At 39.1% G+C, this 20,273-nt stretch overlaps 3 protein-coding genes across 5 annotated transcripts in view; 1 reads left to right on the top strand and 2 right to left on the bottom strand.

Annotated features, from left to right (window-relative positions):
- Positions 1-20,273, top strand: part of LOC309496044 (protein NLRC3-like) — a 302,889-nt gene that overhangs the window by 208,928 nt on the left and 73,688 nt on the right. The gene's annotated exons all lie outside the window — the stretch shown is intronic.
- LOC309496120 (uncharacterized protein) lies at positions 4,094-8,060 on the bottom strand. Of its 2 annotated transcripts, none has more exons than XM_082166129.1 (4): positions 7,904-8,060; positions 5,065-5,196; positions 4,765-4,905; positions 4,094-4,504 (listed from the first exon to the last, which is right to left on the bottom strand). In XM_082166129.1, the coding sequence occupies exons 1-4, from the start codon at positions 7,986-7,988 to the stop codon at positions 4,179-4,181; spliced, it is 684 nt and encodes a 227-aa protein (XP_082022255.1). In that variant the 5' UTR covers positions 7,989-8,060; the 3' UTR covers positions 4,094-4,178. The 2 variants fall into 2 exon arrangements, with proteins under 2 accessions (XP_082022255.1, XP_082022256.1); XM_082166130.1 differs by having other exon boundaries at positions 4,768-4,905.
- Positions 15,523-17,284, bottom strand: LOC309496131 (uncharacterized protein). The gene is made up of 2 exons (XM_082166150.1): positions 16,981-17,284; positions 15,523-16,869 (listed from the first exon to the last, which is right to left on the bottom strand). The coding sequence occupies exons 1-2, from the start codon at positions 17,113-17,115 to the stop codon at positions 16,414-16,416; spliced, it is 591 nt and encodes a 196-aa protein (XP_082022276.1). The 5' UTR covers positions 17,116-17,284; the 3' UTR covers positions 15,523-16,413.

Here is a 20,273-nt window from a genome sequence, read left to right as displayed (position 1 = left end):
GTGATTCTCAACCGAAATGAGAAATCTGTCACGCGGTCTAAACAGGACCAAGAAGCTCTTGACTTGCTCCAGTCACAGACTGTCAGAATACTGATCGATGGCGTAAGTCGCTATGCAACTCCACTCCTGCGTAAGAAGGATATGCCCATACTTCATGCTCCTATGGAGGCAGTACTTCCTAACCTTAGGAACACAGAGAAACGCCTGGAGAAAGACCCCAGTAAAGCAGCTGCCTACCAACAAGAGATAAAGAAATTAGAGACCTCGGGCTATGTTGTCAAACTCCCATCTAAAACAGTTAATTCTCAAAGAGAGTCATGGTTCATCCCTCACCACCTTGTGCAGCACAACGGTAAGAACCGTGTGGTTTTTAACTGTTCATTTGACTTTGAAGGCCATAACCTGAATAACTATCTACTGCCAGGACCAGCCTTGGGCCCATCATTGTTAGGTGTACTCCTGCGCTTTCGTGAACATCCAGTGGCAATAAGCGGGGATATTAAAGGGATGTTCCATCAAGTTCGTCTCCTCCCAGAAGATAGGCATTTTCTCTGTTTTGTATGGCGAGACATGGACAGATCTAAACCACCAGACATTTATGAATGGCAAGTGCTACCTTTTGGCACTACTTGTAGTCCGTGTTGTGCCATTTATGCTGTTCAGCGACATGTTACAGATCATAGCACTCCTGATGACAATATCAGAACCATAGTAGAAAGGAATTTCTATGTGGACAATTGTTTGAAGAGCCTACCATCATCTCAAGAGGCAAGACAGCTTATAGACAGACTTCGCACCCTCTTTGACGGTGGTGGGTTCGAACTTCGCCAGTGGGCAAGTAATGATCCCAGTGTGGTGGACCACCTACCAACAGAAGCAAGATCCAGCAGTACCGAATTGTGGCTATCTCAAGATCGTACCGATGCTCAAGAATCTGCACTAGGCTTGAGGTGGCACTGCAAATCAGACCTCCTTGGGTATAACACCTGTCCTGTCAAGTCTGGACCATGTACCCTTCGACACGTTTACAAGGTACTTGCAACCCAGTACCACCCCTAGGCTTCATACTCCCATTTACCACTCGAGCCAAGATTTTAGTTCAGAGATTATGGGACAAGCAACGAGACTGGGATGACCCAAATCTACCTGACGACCTTTTGAGATCCTGGAGAGAATGGGAGGTGGAACTCCCTACGGCAGCAAGTATTTCACTACCCCGCTGTGTCACATCTTCAGACATTAATCACTCCCACAACACCAGACAAATTCACATCTTTTGCGACGTTTCTGAACAAGCTTATGGATCTGTCGCCTACCTACGTACTGAGGACGACAGTGGTCATATTCATTTAGCCTTTGTACTAGCAAGGTCCAAGGTTGCCCCAAAACGACGTCTGACAATTCCTCGACTAGAGCTGTGTGCTGCCCTGAATGGTGCTCAATTAGCCAAACTCTTGAATACTGAGCTCACCCTCAAGATAAATACAGTGACACTATGGACCGGTTCCACCACTGTTCTAGCCTGGCTCAAATCTGAATCATACCGATTCAAGGTATTTGTTGGAACCAGGATAGCCGAAATTCAAGAGCTGACTACAGAATGTTCCCGGCGATATGTGAATTCCAGCAGAAATCCAGCAGATGACCTCACCTGGGGTAAAACTCTTTCTCAGCTATCAGTGCCCAACAGATGGAGCCAAGGACCATCGTTTCTGCTCGAGTCTGAGTCAGTATGGCCTGTCTGTCCTCCTATTCAACCACCGGAAATCAAAACAGAGCAGCGCAAAGGAATCTTCTGTGGACTTATGACGGAAGTGGTTGTTCCTGACATTCCTGACCCTACCACACACAACACCTGGAGCGAGTTAGCAGAGGCCACAGTTCAGGGGCTAAAAGATACAGGACCACCATCAGCAGTGGACTACCAAACTGCAGAATGGCATATCCTGCAGAAATCTCAACTTGATTTTTTTCTAGATGAATACAAACTGCTAAAAGCTAGTAAATCTGTGCCTTCCACTAGTCGACTACTTGGTCTTGCCCCAGCATTTGACGACTCTTGTCAGCTTATAAGAGTTGGTGGTCGTTTACCTCGAGCTTAAGGACTAGACCTGTCAGTTATACACCCTGTAGTCCTTGACCCACATCACTGGGTTACCAAGTTGCTGATCCGAGACTACGATAGTAAACTCTGCCATCCAGGACCTGAAAGAGTCTTTGGAGAGATAAGCTGAAACTTTTGGCTACTGAGAGGGCAAGAAGCTATACGTAAACAACAACATTTGTGCAAAGACTGTCAAAAATGGAAGAACAAACCAGTCAGCTCGACTCAGACTGCTCAAACCCCCATTCTACAGTACAGGCATGGACTGTTTCGGACCATTCCAAGTCAAGACTGGAAGACGATGTGAAAAGAGGTGGGGAATCATTTTGAAGTGTCTCACAACGCGAAGCGTTCACCTAGACCTCCTTACATCCATTGATACTGATTCCTTTCTGATGGCCTTGAGGAGATTTGTAGCTCGCCGCGGCACACCTTCTGAGTTATATTCAGACCATGGCACTAACTTCCATGGAGGACAAAGAGAGTTGCAAGAAGCCTTTTCATCGCTCACTCCCCAAATCCAGCTACATTTAGCTAAACAGAAAATTTCTTTCCATTTTAACCCGCCTGGAGCCCCACACTTTGGAGGTGCGTGGGAAAGAGAAATTGGGTCTGTCAAGACTGCCCTCCGGGTCACAGTCAGCTCCCAAGTTGTAACAGTGGAAGTTCTCCAAACAGTACTCATCGAAGTGGAAGGAATGCTTAATAGCAAGCCCCTTGGTTATATTTCCAGTAATGTAGCCGACCTTGACCCTGTTACACCAAATTGTCTGCTTATGGGGCGGCCAGACAGCTCACTACCCTTTGTAGTTTATCCTGCTTCTGAACTTATGGGCAGACGGAGATGGAGGCAGAGTCAAGTTCTGGCCGATGTGTTCTGGTTAAATTTCATTCGTCACTAGCTGCCTACACTACAGACCCGCAATAAGTGGCACACAAATACTGGTGACACTTCTACCGGAACCGTGGCAATGCTCATTGATCCACAGCTACCACGTGCGTGCATTGTGGTTGGTAGACAAAGTTGTGAAGACCTTCCCAGGTTCTGATGGCCATATCAGAGCTGCCGAAATTCAGGTTAAGGATAAGACCTACACCCGGCCTGTCTCCCGCCTGATCCCCCTTCCCTCATTCTCAGATCAAGAGGAACCTATCTGAGCCCCCTCAGACTGATTAATTCTACAGAGTACAAATATGCATAGCATATTTGGGGGCGGCAGTGTTAAGGATTCAACCAATCAGAGCGCTGTTTACTGAATGACGTTAGTCAGTGCCTCGCAGTCAGCAGGAGACGAACTATGAATGCTCATATGTAGAATTTTATCTCCTTTTCCTTTGGTAGTAGACTTATGTGAGCGAGTTAATGACCAGAATGTAAGTTGTTTATTTCCTATTATCCTGTGACCTTTCCGATCTTTGAAAGTAGATTTGTGTTCTTTATTGATGTACATGAAGCTCATTGGGTTTCCATCGCGGCAATCCGCGTTAGCGCCTGAGTTCACAATTTACAATATGCAGAACTAATGCCCGAGTACCATTATAGTGGGAGTAATATCTCTGGATGGTGATTTATATTGTTAATCACCTATATTGATATATAAATTGCATTATGTGAAGTTGCTTTATCTGCCATCACTGCCTAGGACGACAAATTAAAATGGCGTCTTTTATATCTAATGCCATGTCTGAGCTCTCAATGACATCTTGTGGACAAACTAAGTACTGCAACAACTTTTATTGCCTATGTTAATGTTATTGATTTATTTGTAACCTAATATTTTGTTATTTGATATTTCAGACCACTCACTGTTACCATTCAAACTAATCATCAGTAAACTTCAAGTTCTGGTTCAACTGAGTCTTATGTGTTCTTGCCGACACACCAGTGCGGATACAAATCCACCTGTTCCAGCACAGAATACAGTCCTTACATAAATCTCCAGAACACAAGCAAAACAAAAAACATTTAATTAAATATATTTATTTGGTGATAAACAGGGAACATTCCAAATGAATAAAGCATTGAATTGATCTGTAAAAGAACTCCAGCATAAGTTCGGCAAAATCAATATGGTTACGACTTGCATTGGCAATCGTGATCGCCGGGACCGGGGTGACCGTGATCTCCGTGACCGGGGTGACCGTGATCTCCGTGACCGGGGTGACCGTGATCTCCGTGACCCCGGTGACCCCGGTGACCTCGGTGACCTCGGTGACCATGACCAGCGCACTCTGGTTGCGTCGGCAGTTCAGCTGCAGGCTTTGGAGGTTCGGCCGCAGGCTTCACGGGAGGCTTGGCCGCAGGCTTCACGGGAGGCTTTGGAGGTCCGGCCGCAGGCTTCACGGGAGGCTTGGCCGCAGGCTTCACGGGAGGCTTTGGAGGTTCGGCCGCAGGCTTCACTGGAGGGTTACAGAAAGTCAGCTTTAGTCTTTCCTTTCAGTGGCATTCAGCACAAAACTCAAATCATGAATAGCAAGTCTTACGGAGTGAAATGCATTTCAAATATTCATCTTTATTAATGTTGTAAAGCTATTCTGTGAAACTGTGCTAAATTCAGGATTTTTTGTCATTGAGTAGGATATGACAACCGAATTATAAAGAGGCACACTGGAAAATAAAAAAGCTGACCCAAACACTAGATAACCGAATATAATACAACTACCTGTATATGGAGCCATACACTCATGTCCACATCCATTGCTGCAGCATTTCTCATTGTTCGGACAGTCACTGTCATAGTAACACAACTCGGCACAATTTCCTCTTCCAGTTTTGGTGCTTGGACACTCTCCTGGCTTTGCTATTATACAAAGATTCATGTTTATATCAATGTGTTACTAGTTTCTTTGCAATTATTTGTGAGGTTTACTAGCAACTTCTGAGTGAAAATTTAAAAAAAAGAAAATTATCTGGGTTTCTTTTGGGAGGCCTCTAGCATCCATCATTAATTGAAACTCACTGAAAACAGGCGGCACACATGCAGGCCCACAGGGGAATTGACAGCATTTGTGTCCTCCAGAGCAGTCTGTATCAGAAGTACATCCTCGGCGGGACGGCACGACCGTCAGCATCACCGGACACTGACCGGAAACTACAGAAGAGGATCATTAACCCTCTGAGGTCTGAGGGGTTTTTGGGGTCCTTGAGATGTTCTGACATGCCCTGACATTTGTGCTTTTTTCAGTTGCTTATAAACATATTAATGGCAAAAAAAAATTACACACTATTTAGCACAAACAGGGCTACCATAATATGTGAGCAACAAGAATGTACATGTCTGCATTTTTGAGAGAATAATGTTTATGCGTGGTTATTGAAAAAACTAAAAACTAAAGTTTCTGAAATAAGGCCATAAAACACATACTAAATATGTGCCAATAAGAATTTTGTCTAATTGATGTCATTGCCTAGTGTTTTTTCTTCAAAATGATGTGAAAATCACCCTGCCCTTATCATTCACATAACACAATACATTGATTTGAATTTTGCAAAGCACTTTCTGTTTGGAAAGGCAATATGCGGAGTGGGCGTCACAGATCATGCATATTTAGTGGTTCACACCTTAGGAGACAATGGGGCCTGCATATTTAATTAGCCATTCATTCAGGTGAGTCACTGAGCCACAAGAATGCAAGAGCAACAGTTGGAAGCATCTCAATTCTTTTTTATTTTTCCACATATTGTGCTTGCAATTTGGCCTATAATATCCAAGGAAAACATGTCTAGTAATTGTGCAGTTAATTCTCATACTGTATTTTCAGGTTTGGAATATTTATCCTCTCCCCAAATTTGTCACTAATAAAACACAATAAAAATTATTTAAAGAAAAGGCTTATATTTACCTTTTAATAGTTTGTTTACATCTACCTTGTAAATATATATTTTTTATTAAAAAGGTTACAATTACAACAACAATTCAAGTGTAATCTTTCTTTGTAAAAACTAAAGTATACATTTTATCATACATATTTCAAAGTTAAAAAGGTTACAACAACAATAATTACAATTTCAACAATATTTCAAGTGTACTCTTTCTTTGTAAAAAAAAAGATTATAGGCCTACATTTTATCTATGTATTCATTACTTTGAATATAGCCAACATTGGAACAGCTAACATCTTAGTTGATGACTTTATTTTTGACAAAAATAGTAGGCTATTTTATATATAGAAATTGCTACACAAAAGCTTATTTGATGTGGCAGTATATTCTACAGTAAAAACTGTACCCAAATCTACTAAACAAAATGTTGTCTTTCATATTTCGCCTGACTGTAACGTTGTGAACGCACCGGAGAAATGCACATTTATTAGGCTACATAGTTTTTTTGTTTTGGATGGTTTTGTTTAGAACCAGCTTTCTGTAAATATATTACTTTTTTTTTAGACATGTGAGGCGAGTAGGCTACGGGTTCATGATGATCTCCAGTTCAGACCTTATGTTGTGATTGCTAGCCTATATTTACTTTAAATCCAGGAAATTTGTTAATGAAAAAATTATTAAAATTAAGAGACAATTGATACAAAACGAAATTCGTTTTAAAGAAAGGATTTGTACTTTCTGTTTTGAGGTCTCTGTGAATGTTTGAAAGTATTTTAGTGCTTAGAGCGCTCGCGTCCATAATGGAGAACTGTCACGTAATATTGTTTTTTTCCTCATAAATGCGAACACGAAAAATAAAAGACAAAAGACTTTTAAGTAAAACTTACTCCGAAATTGTGTCCTCGGCGGAATTCGCTCTTCAATATGCTGCCGTTCGTCGTCTGTTACAATCTTCCTCTGAGGAAACAACCCGGTATCGTGCATTCTTCCTCGCTGTCCAGAATCATCTGAAGGGCGTCTTTACTGGAGAAGCGTGCCATACTCAAAACGCGATGAACTATCAGTAAGTCTGATGAAGAAACTGTGTTTTTATGGCATTGATCGGGGGGCGTATACTAGATCACCTAAACTATTTACATGTGAATCGCGCCGGGGGCGGGGCGGCCGCAGCTGATTATAAAGATAATGAGGCAGAAGGAAAAACGGTACCTCTCCTTGCTTTCAAACGAATTACATGAGTTGAAAACATTTGTGTTTTATATAAATTACTTCATTTAAAAGAAGAGATTTCAAGCTTCATAAAGACATAACTCACATGCCTGTGTGAGAAGTATTCGCTGAGTTATGATTCATTTTCGGACGCGTTTCGGAATGGACTACACGGACAGAGAGAAGGCAGAACCTAGCTTCGTGTTTATTTTTCTTTATTTGGCAAAAAGCACCACACTTTGTTTTTATTGTGAGTATACACAAAAATAATACACATTTAACAGAATCGATTGATGTATGAAACTTGCTTGTAATATCAAAGTCAACAGAGCAAAATTAATTTCTTTTGAACTGAACTGAAAAAAATCCAGCAAAACGCGTGGGCGCGTTTCTCGACCTCAGAGGGTTAAGGGGGACCAAGTAGAGTTGTAATAGTTTCAGTATTTAGAAGGCAAGTTTTTTAAAAAATATATATGTCTCAAAACTTTATTTATCAGCTTAAAAGCAAGTAGAAATGCCATTTATCCCTTAACTGTCAATTAGTTTTAAAGACAAAGAGTAACCTACTGTTACAACCTACCTCCCTACTGGTGGGGTGTGTAATAGAAGCACCATGCAGATAGAAGACATGGACAGTTAATCTGTTTTTTAATAAATTTACTATTGCATCTAAACGTACTGTAGCTACATGTTCAAAAGAAGTCATATTTTGTAAGGCACTTATGCATTTCTTCGGGCCATGTAATGAAGCTAAAACATCTTCTCACCTGCGACTCCAGCGTGTGTTGTGCTCAAACAGGCAGACAGACACAATAAAACAGCACTAAACAAGCAGTACACTCGAGCAGTCATCCTCTCGACCTGCGATCTCACAATCAACTCTGCTGTAAAACTCGCTGAATTAGTCAGTCTGAAGGAACAGTGAGGCACACACACAAAACTACAACAGAAACATGTGCTGCTGAATCCCGCAATATATATCGCTGTATGTGTATTTTTTTTGGAAAACGCGTTTTTAAAGATCCAAGGAGGCCTGGGTAACTCCAACACTGATCAACCTCACCTGCCTGTAGCTTTCAAGTAGTCTAATCTTGAAGACCTTGATTAGCTTGTTCAGGTGTGTTTGATTAGGTTTGGGAGAGCAGAGCGTTGTGTTCACGCCAGATGTTGTAATAATTACCGTAATTAGGAGATGATAAAGATAACGACAAGTTTACAAGTTGTTATTGTGACTAACTTCTACACCTCTTTCACCTAAAATCTGCAGGAAAGTTGATCTCTTGTGAAAACTTTTGCCATAAATCTGCATAGAATATACACTGACAATAATTGCATTTTACCCAACTCTGAGCCTTTTGTCTTGAACTTCAACTGTATTCACATCTTTTTTTATTATTTTTTTTTATCAATCCAGTATTGCTTTTGTCCTCTATTCTACATAATGCATGTAAAGCCGGGTGCACACTGTGCGATTTATAATAGTCCTTCACGATTGTTGCTTGTCAGACTGTACGAACATGATCATCACTGTAAGCCATGTCAGACTGTAAGATCTCAGTTGTCATTAATATCAAACTAAACGGATGCACGCGAGAAAACTTGTCCGGAGTTTTACATCATCACTCAATGACACGTTCCTTCATAGTGAGCTGCATTACACGCGGGATTGAAATGGTGGCTACAAAGAAATCTCTAACGTTAATTTTGGTCATGGCTTGTCTTGAAAAACGAAGACAATTTGATGGTCGTTGTAGGAAAAGTCACACTGCAGGACTGAGAGCCAAATTTGCCACTGCAGACTGTTTTTACCCTATTTTTTACCACACAACCTTAACTGATTAGACAGGATAAACCAACTTCCTTGACTATACAGAGGATGAAATGCTGTTTCGTCAGAGGCCAAATTTGATCGCAACGGTCATTAATCAGCTGTTGGTGAACATGTCAAATCAAAGACTTTAGATTTTAGCCAAGGATCAAAGGAATCCTTTAGGATTTGCAAAATTAGTCTCAGACGGCCACAATCGCAGTGTGCACCCGGCTTTAGTCAGGTTAAGTTTCATCTGACTGTTGGTCTTGAGTCACATTTGGTTGAGGCCTCATGGCCCACCTTTTTAGTGAGATGGGACACTTGTGTAATTTGTTGGTTTTGTTCTTTTAACTAAAGCCTGGTTCACACGGCAGGATAATTAGGCCGATTTTAGGCCCGATTCACCCCTTCCGACAATCTTAAGGATGCTCCGATTATCCTAAAATAATCTGATCAGATATTCCTGCCGTATGTGGTGTGTTAAGACTGCTCTCGTCTGCTCGGAAGGACGTCGGGACCGCTCCGATCTCAAATCGGGGATATCCAACATGTTGGATTTTTTTGGCCCGATTTCTCCTCGTGTGTGGTGTCCCCCAGGGACAAACGAGCACGCTGCCTGTGGACTGTGGTGTGTAGCCAATCAGAAAGCGAGGTGACGAGGCGGCGAGGAGACGTCGGAGATGGAGGACCAACTCGTTTATATAACCAATAACGTTTTTTTTTGTTTTTTTTTGGTTAAAAACAAACTGCAAACTATCACCACTGCATCCTCTTCGTCCGCCATGATTGTTTATTCTGAAGTCACGTTTGATCTCGAGGGATTTTGCGAGATTTCTCGTCTGACCTGGAAATGCTCGGGAGTCAACGGTTCCTTTACGGTTCTCTTCTGAACACATGCACCTTCTTGCATTCTTCAATAGACCCTACTTTGTGTGAATCCCAGATTTCTTTGTTAAATCCAATCTGACTTAGTCACCATTGAGTCGCCCTAACAATGATTTGAACTCCCTGTCTGCAAGGGGTAGCTAGACCACCCTTCTCAGTCGTTGGGATTAATGTAGCATTTCATTTGAACCATTTTGTGATGTTTTCCTGGCAGTACTTCCCTGTCAAAAACACCTTGTTAACATGAACTAACAGCTGTTAACCTTCCCTGAATGAGCAGAGGATAAATCTTCCCTTACTATACAGAGAATGACTCTTCTCTGGCATTGCAGAGGATAACGTTTGTTAACACAACCTTCGCTGATTAGACAGGATAAACCAACTTCCTTGACTATTAAACAATGCAGATTTATTTTTACAGCCATCTTTGATCATATTTACCAGGAGTGCCAATAATTCTTACCACAACTGTATATAGATCTGCTGGGACACCTTGGGTCCTGCCATCCATGGGATGTTACTTTGACACGTACCACCTACCTAAGCATTGTTGAAGACCATGTACGACCTTTTATGGAAATGGTATTCCCTGGTGGCTGTGGCATCTTTCAGCAGGATAATGCACTTGCCACAAACCAAAAATGGTTCAGGAATGGTTTAAGGAGCACAACAACGAGTTTGAGGTGTTGACTTGGCCTACAAATTCCCCAGATCTCAATCCAATCGAGCATCTGTAGGATGTGTTGAACAAACAAGTCCGATCCATGTAGGCCGCACCTCGCAAGTTACAGGACTGCTGCGAACATCTTGGTGCCAGATACCACAGCACACCTTCAGGGGTCAATTGGAGTCCATGCCTTGACGGGTCAGGGCTGTTTTGGCAGTAAAAGGGGGACCAACACAGAAGGTGGTCATAATGTTATGCCTATGCAGTGTATATTTGCTTTGTGTTTGTGTACAAGGTAAGATAAAACTTTATCTCACATGGGGAAATCACCTTATTGGGCCATCACCCATGCTGCAGTCAGCTCACAATTAACACACAATAATCAACAACAAAACCCCAAACAATAGTAAAACGAACCATAACAGCAAAAATAACCCAGCAATAAAAACCCAAACAATAGTAAAACGAACCATAACAACAAAAATAACCCAGCAATATGTAAAAAAAGAAAAAAAGAAAAAAAAAAAGATTACAGCTCCATACTGCCACTATTTATCAGCTTTGTAGACACAGGAATAAATGAGTTTTTTTAATCTATTCAATCTGCAACGAGGAACTCTAAACCTCCTCCCAGAAGGCAGCAACTTATACTCTGTATGCAAAACATGGGATGGATCCCTTCCTAATATTGTCTCTTCTGTACAAGTCATAGACATAGCACTATCCTCAATTTCTTGTAGGAAGTCCTGGAAAAAGTTCCTTTCCTGGCTGTATTTCTCAGAACCTCAATTAAGACAGGATGGCAGTTCTCTAAAATGAAGGCTTCAACAGATTTAATTTGCATTTGATCATAGCTCAAACAAATGAGATCATCATCAATTACATCATCATTTCCTCACCGTCATAAGTTTATAAACCTCTATGACCGATATACTCTCTTTTATGGATCATAAAACAGTAACAGTCTAATTGTTATAGCACAAATTGTGAACGCTTTAAAATGTCAGATGAGGGATACATTTATATCATGCATTGTGCAACTGCTCAGTGTTTCTAAAGATATATTTGCCACAAACTGCGACCTGTATCTTTTATCTGAAGGAATATTGCTCCTGCTGTCATGTGATCTGTAATTAAATGACGCAAACCATCTTGTATTCCACAAAAAAATTACTTGTTTTCCAAACAGAGACTCAGTTAGAACAAACTCATAAAGTGTCATATGAGCATTGTCAATGTGGAATGTGTCAACTAGTTAACAGATAAATGTCAAACACTAGCAGCATCCAGTGGTGGCAATGGATGGTGGGTTTTAAACCCATTAGTTCAAACAGAGAGATTAGAAGAAATGCTTTCCATTTTAGCCATTCTCTTCTCTTTGTCAAACCACAACATTTTTATTTGGCACACCACTCCAAAAGAACACTAGACACTGAAAACATACGAGTTGAAAATAACACAATGTGTGTCTTGCCTTAGTAATTGCATCAATGTGATTTTTGTATGCATCTAACACAACTACATGTTACTGGGTAATTGTTTAAAGTTTTAATATAGGATATTATTTAAAATGTTCCATCGCTATACATTTCGTATACTTTTATTATGAACTCACACAGAGAACCATTAAATACTGTTCATATACCATTTTTTTGTGTTCTTATTGAACATTAAATTAAACTGCATGCTTAATTGTATTTACTACAGTAAAATACAACAAAAAAAACAAAACAAAAAAAAGCCATTAAAACTTGTTAGAAAAGCACATTAAAACTTAATAAAATTATAGAAACTTTCTTAAAATAATTTAACAACAGGTACAGATGAGTTGTATAAAATTCAAGGTCCAATTTCCTGATGAACAAGTCATCTTTCCCATAGTGTCCACCTTCAGGGCATAAAACAGAAACATAAATATGACCAAATTATGAAATACAAGCTTAATGTAGTTCTCTTCTCTGCAGCTTAGTTGAGCATGTGCATTACCAAGGCTGGCATGTCCAGAAACAGGGGATATTTCTTGGAGACTTCACCAACGGATGATGATTCTGCTGTTATTCTTCTCCATGAATTCTCTGATCACATCCTTTTTATCAGGGTCAACCACTCCACCTGGCACAGTTTCATCTGCAAAGAAGATGCATGTGTACAATGATGGCATTTCATACTGTAGATCCATCACTCAGACCATCACTCTGATCCCTTACCTTGAGATGCACCTGTAGATTGGATTTATTTTTCTTTCTGTTAATTATTCTCATTTTAAAACATGACAGAGTGTCCAAACACAGAAAAACTCCTGGTAAAGCAACTGAGATCCACGTGACACTATTATAAAGATGGCGATTATTAAAGAGGAGAGTGAAGACATGAAGATTGAAGAAACATTCAGAGTGAAACATGAAGATTGAAATGCAAAGAGGAGAGGATCTAAATGGAGATTTACTAATAAACAATAACAAAAAAAAAAAAAAAAAAAAAAGGAACTTAGAATCCAAACTAAACACAAGGAGAACAAAACCGAGAGACTTCCAAACATACATCCATAGGACAATAACCGACAATGAACACAGGTGTAGATATACACAGAGGGTAACAAGCTAACAAAACACACCTGGGAACAATCACAGAACTATTCGATAAGAAAACCACAAACTGACTGTGAAATGGAAGCGGACAACAGTTAAGTCAAGAGTTACGAAGGATGGGAGTTGATACAATTTCAATAAAAGTATTGTTAGGAAATGGGACAAGACAATCAAGAATTCATGAATTACTAATTAAATATCTAAATAAAACAGGAATAATAAATAGAATTTAATTTTTTATTTTTATTTTTTTATTTTATTTTTTATTTTATTTTTTTATTTCATTTCATTTCTTCCAAAGCCAAGTACACTCCACACTCCAGATCAGTAGGTGGCGGAAATGCACCATTTATGTTGGTCTGCCAATCCGCCATTAAACACCAGAAGAAGAAGAAGAAGAAGAAGAAATGGAAGCGGAGACAGAAACTTAAAAGTCCACACACAAGACAGGTAAAACATGTAGTAGACGGAGGAGCTGAACACGCAGCGCCGGATGAAACTCTATGAAGCCTCTGTGCGGGTAAATAGAGGTTATAGTTGTGTCAATGGTCCATTTCCTAGATAGGTGGCGGTAATGCACATATCTGTCTGCGATCCGCCGTAAAAAAGCAAGAAGAAGAAGAAGAAGAAGGTAAAACATGTTATAAGATACCGAGGAACAAACAGGTTGGTTTTATTCTCAAAGCTTAACTTTAATAAAATGCCCAGCTCTACAGAAATGAATGATATTTTTAAAGGAATGTCATATGAGTGGAAATTCCCCTATGCATCTGACTCAAGTGGACAAAATCTTGTGGACAAACATGTTGAGATCACATGATCAGACAAATACTAGCGCTGAGAAGATCCACGCTGGACGTTCATTACTACATGTCATCAGAGGTGTAAAGTCCAGGGGTCAGAAAGTAAAAGTCCAACCAAATGTTTATTCCACCCATGAACTCAGCCTGCTGATTTCACTAATTAGTTCTGTCTCCTGGCTGAAAAACTGTGCTAATTAGCAAATCCAGGTGATTGGAACAAAATACTGAGGACCTTTACTTTCTGAACTTGGATTTACACCTCTGCATGTCATGCATCGAATTAAGAAAAATACAATATGATTCCTAAACAAAAATATATTTTGTGTTAATATTAAACCCAACATCTACTTTTTTTTTCTTTTCAAGTTTATTTGTATAGCGCTTTTCACAATACAGATTGTATCAAAGCAGCTTCACAGTATTAAATTAAAACTAGATGCGAAAGTTCGTCGAGACAAACTTTAAGTTGGCTTGAGAAATTTTGGAACAGAAAGTTTTTTGCTAGGCGGTTGCTTGGATGTTATGGGTGGTCACTATGGTGTTGCTAGGGTATTCTGGGTGGTTGCTAGGCGTTTGCTAGGGTATTCTGGGTGGTTGCTATGGTGTTTCTAGGTGGTTGCTATGGTTTTTGGGTGGTTGCTAGGGTGTTCTGGGTGGTTGCTAGGCTGTTCTATAGATAGATAGATAGATAGATAGATAGATAGATAGATACTTAGATGAGTTTAAATAAATCACTCTAGGTTATAAATGTAGAATTCTAGTACATTTAGAGTTTATAAGTTTAAACGAGTCTAAGAGTTCAGAGTTTATTAATTAATGAGTTTAAGAGTTTGTAATGAATTCATGAGTTAATAAGTGTATGTGTTCATAAGTTTTAAAATAAGTTTAAAGTAGTTAGAAGTTTAAATTGGTTAGAAGTTTAAAGTAGTTTAAAGTAGTCAGAAGTTTAAATTGGTTAGAAGTTTAAAGTTTGATGGATAATTAGATAGATTACACGCAGGGGTGCCCAATCCTGCTCCTGCCGATCGACTGTTGGACATCTCCAACCCTAATCAAACACACCTGCTTTAATTTTCATGTGATCCTGAATACCTTAATTGGTTGCTTCAGGTGTGTATAGGGTAGGAGATGAACTGTGCAAGGACAGTCGATCGGCAGGAGCAGGATGGTTAAATTTTATCAGTGAGAATATTTTAAATTCTTCATCATAAATTTTATATCAACAACTCATAATAATAAAAAAAAGTTATATTGTAAGAACAGCTAATGTGGAGATGGACGTGCGTTGTCACAGTAACCAGGTGAAGGAAATTAGGAAACTAAATTGCTACATTATGAGACACAATTGCCCTGCTTCTTAAACTTCAAGGGTTAAAAAATCCCCCCTATAGATCGCGTTCACGTCATGTGCTCACCACCTCAGTCAGTCAGTCAGTCAGTCAGTCAGACACTGACTGGATTTTGGCAATTCGCTCGATGAAAAGTGTCAGATACGATGTAAGGGCATTTCTCAGATTAAGGGCCAAATTGGGTTGCTGCAATTTTGAAAATTAAAATTCCAAATTTTACTAATTGGAATACATCAAATTATCAGTCCTTAAGTCAGGAGCGACATTATGAGCTTGGTTGAGACCATAAGATAAGGGAATTTATGATTTTTTGCCATTTTCTTAACTATGTGAAGTAAATGTGTCATTACCATCACATCATTGAATATATGAAAAAAAATAAAACTTAAATGATAATTCAGTGCTTTTAAAACATTTTTTGGTTTCACATGGAATCTATTTTATCTTGAACTTTGGGATTGTTGATTTTTAACCGGCAAGATGAATTATAGTCATTTAAGTATCTAAATTTCTGATTCATCAATTTACCCTGGCTTGGAATATAAGCTTATTTTAAGTGAATGCCATATATCAAAACTTTTTTAATACAGTGATCATTTAGACTGTCCAACATTGTCAGAAATATATAATTGTAGGATGTTTTTGTAATTTATACATAATTTATTGGCAAAAATATGTATGGTGATGACATCGCAGTTCTGGTAATGACAGTTTGTTGCGGTGATGACAAATCACTGATCATAAGCTATTGTAATTTAAGATCCTAAGTGACTTCAGACCAACAACAACAAAAAAAGACCAGCTAGTAATCTGTTTAAACATCAAAACATAGTTTAATCTGATTATGGAAGACCAAATATGAACTGTGTTCCTTGTGAACAGGATTGGTTCAGTATAATTATAGTCTAAACAGACTACTGTATTTAATCATTTCATAGCCATGTTGAATAAAAAAATAAAAAAAATAAAAAAACATGAAACAGGAGGGCAGTTAAGAACAGGTAAAACGCTGAAATAACACATTAGTCATATTACGTACCCCAAACAACTAGAATCTAATCTGACACACGGACGAATTGTCTTACTTAAACTTTTTGTTCAACAATTGCTTAAAAAATGAAACACCACAAACATGTAGTTGATACCAAATCTTCCACAAAACAGACAAAAACTCGTCAAACTTCCATCCTCTCATCCATCACGGATGATACTTTATTCCAGACAGAGACATCAAGCATCATATGCCTCTTGGTGACTGGTTTTGGCTCTGGCACGAGCCCCAGGAAATCTTCATGCTTGTACCACAGGATGTCGTCTTTCAGAGGCCAAAAAAAACGGTTAACTCCAATGATAGACATTGTTTTCACCTGGACAGACTCTTCATCGACATCCTGAACAACACCTGGGTAGGCCTCCCCATCGTAACAGACCACACACCATTCTCCCACCAAAGACATGGTTATTTCAGGCGTTGTATTGAGCATCCCTTGGCATGGCTCTGTCTTCATAGTGGTTTTCTGTGCTTTGCTGAGGACCACAGACTCAGGGGCAAAGCAGAGGCAATCTTCAGGAGCTGAGCAGAAACAGCTAAGGATTCGCCAGTTGATGTGGCCGGACTTGGTTGTAAAAATCTACAAACAAAAAGCACAACAGTCATAATTTCACACAACACAAATATAAACTAAACGAAAACCAACACTTTGGACTGTTGTACTGCTTGTGTGGTGTGTGCTCAAGCTTACCTGGTGGATTTTCATTGTACCACATACAGTTTCAAGCTGGTCTGGTATAGATCTGTCATATTCTTCTATCTCACTTTCTGTGATGTAGAATAGCTTGATTTTTGACTTCTCTTCTATCAGCTTCTCAAAGAACATCCTCCCATCTGGAATGTCTGTTCCACCAGCAACAAGAACATCTGCCCTCCGTTTCAAGGCTGCGCCAACCCCATCAGCTGCGCCCTTTCCATGGCCTGCCTCTAGGAAATTCCATGTGACCTTTTTAAATCCTAGCTGAAATGGAACAGAGCTGAGACAGAAGAAGTTCTTCTTTGAACGATACTGCGTCGTTGGTCCATCACTTATCATGTGCAGTGTGTTCAGAGACGGGATGAGCTCTTTGAAGTGAGAGAGTACAGGGCTCAGATGTGTCCATATGGCTGAGGCATCATGTCGCATTGAAGCGGAGACTGAACAGAAGGATTGAGCACCATCAACCGTGTAAGCAACTCCTGTGTGTAGGGATACTTGCTTATGAGAGTCTCCAAAATGTACAGCCTGTATTTCCAAAGAATACTTGCACTGATAATTTTCAGCAAAGTCCACATGGAGAATTAACTCATTTTCTTGAACATTTTCCTTCAGGGCTTTGAGGGTTGAGTACTGATGTGCAATGTTAAAATAATGTTTGCCAAACTTGTTCTTTAGTGCTGCTGTGAAATTTTCCAACAAGTGTTGAATGGTTTCTTGGATTTGCTCCTTTACTGTTAAGTGAGCAGTGAATGTCACCTTATCACCACCTTTCTTTTTCTCCCTGATTTCAGTTTTGCTCCGCCATTCCATCCACTGTGTTTGCTCGCCAGGTTCAAATGTAGCAGTTTGTACTTCTTTGTCCTGGCAATGGACACACTCTCTGTACATGCAGGCTTTAGTTGGACTTTCACAACATAGTGAGTGCATTACGTTTTCAATTCTGTTGGTACTAATTACTTTAAGATAAAGCAACTTATCAGTCATGAGTTGGATGTTTGCATGGGTCTTGCATAAACAGGTATCCCTGTCTTGAATGGAGGGTTTGACGATCCAGAAAGGACGGTTCTCACAGAATTTACTGTATGAGATTTTCACCTGGGGATATTCCTCCTTGAAACTGTGATACAGTCTGAAAAGAGAGTCATTGAGGTAACGCTTCTGCTTTTTGAATTTCTGTCTAGTTATGGTGTCTTTCTTTCCTGTAGTAGCTCGCGAATTGTTGTCACGTTCCAAGAATTCTGTAATCTTCTCTTTTGTAGTCTTGCTCACCACATTACTATGTTTTTGTCTGGAATACTGAAGACCAGGTGTCATTATGTTCTTTCTCATTGTTTTGTAGGATATTCCAAGTTCTTTGTGCGCCGCATACACTAACCGGTACTTCTTCAAAATGTTTCCAGCAATGACCCTTGATATGATTTGTTTTCCTTTAATTTTCTTTTGATGGTAGGTTTGTCGCAGCTGTGAGACTAATGTGTTATGGAACACAAGAGTCTTCCTGAGATTACCATGTCCTCCCCTTATCTGTTTTCTTGCTTTAGTTCTTGGGGACTGATCAGTGGTATGCTTCTTAGTCAGCCTATCTAACCTTTTCCTATACTTATCAACTTTTTGCAAGGCATTTTCCAGCTTTTTTTGAGACTTTTGAAGATCATAGTAGACCTTTCTTCTGTTTCTATTGACTTTTTTGCGTCCTCTTTGCTTTGGGGTTTGGACGGAATCCGCCATACCACTTCTTTCATTCCTTGCATTTGGCACATCCCTATTCTGATTCTCTTGTGGATGGATATCAGGAGATTCGGGAGGACTACTCATTGAAAGATAATTCTCTATTTCTCTTTTTTCTCTGTCCTTAGCTCTCTTCCTTTGTTGATTAATTTTCCATCTTTTTTTTTCAGGTCTGTGTTCTCGTGTGCTCAATAGGGAAACAGATTTCAGTTTTCCTGTTTCTCTTCTTCTACGATATCTTTCTTTCTCGGTCTGCAGATACTGTGCATATTTCTCAGGATCATCTTTCATACGGTTTCTATAAGATTTGGACCTTTGGGCAGCTGCTTTTGGAGCCATATCACACCTAAACACAACAATTATAATGAATTAATTTAGTATTTTAAAAACAAATGCATTACTTAATTTAAAATATAGTGAGTTTTGATTGGTAAATGTATATTAATTCATTTAAGATAACGTATTCAACATAAATTCTTTAAAGAACAGTATGTTTAATGTATCTGCCGTCATCACCAGAACAACCTGTCATTACCAGCACAAGCTGTAATGTGCTGGTAATGACTGTGCTGGTAATGACACTTTTGTCAAAAAACTAGCCTTATTAGCAAAGATGATGACTTAGCAAGTGTAGCTAAAATGTACACCATTTTAACTATTAAAGTGATAAAAATAATCCAAAAATGTTTAAAAATACAGAAATACAACACATATGGTAATGACGCATAATAAGTGTACATGCCCAACACAAAGAATAAAGAGTAGATTTACTTACTTTTCTGGACATCAAGGCATCAGTCTTGCAGCTTGAAATCCATGTGCTCCACTGTGAAATTAGGTTACCATGGCTACCAAATAAACTTTTGATGAAAAAAAAAGTAGTAAAGTGTCTTTATGCAGAGCGTGTTGGTAATGACGGCTAAACCATGGGACAGGTAGAAATTAAGCTAAATAAAGTACAAAATGCATATATATGCTTAATCTGTGCATGCAGTTTATTAGTTCAGGTAATGTTTAATTCATATGCATATTTTTTTTTATTAATTTGTGATAAATAATGTTTGACATATGGCATGACATGTGAAAACTCTGGTGGCGGACAACACCAAAACACAGATAATGTACCACAAAACACCAATAAAATGAGTTAAAATCATTAGTAAGAGCAGCCATAAAAAAGTCTAGGCTTGTTTTTGTTTATACTAATTAGTGGTGGTAAAATGTATTAGATTTAATTAGTTTTTAATAGAATTACACTCTGTGGACAGAAATAGGCCCGAATTCTGGGAAATACCCGTAAGTAAGATATTAATTTATAATCCTTTTGATTTTTCATGCTATTAAAATAACTGTCTTGTTTTTCTAATGCGTAAAAAGCAATTAACTGATTCCTAAATGGTTCTTGTCATACAAGAATTACATTTTCCCCCTCACATAAAAAAACGTTTAATATTCTTTTAATCGACGTTATTCATTATAACAAAATCCAGAGCAATAATCGGAAATAATGTTTTTTCAGTTAGATAGATTACAGCCTCAATGATTTAATGCTAAAA

The sequence above is a fragment of the Leuciscus leuciscus genome (genome assembly GCF_965113295.1).
Source record: "Leuciscus leuciscus genome assembly, chromosome: 4".
Taxonomy (NCBI): domain Eukaryota; kingdom Metazoa; phylum Chordata; class Actinopteri; order Cypriniformes; family Leuciscidae; genus Leuciscus; species Leuciscus leuciscus.
This window is presented reverse-complemented; position numbering and strand designations above follow the sequence as displayed.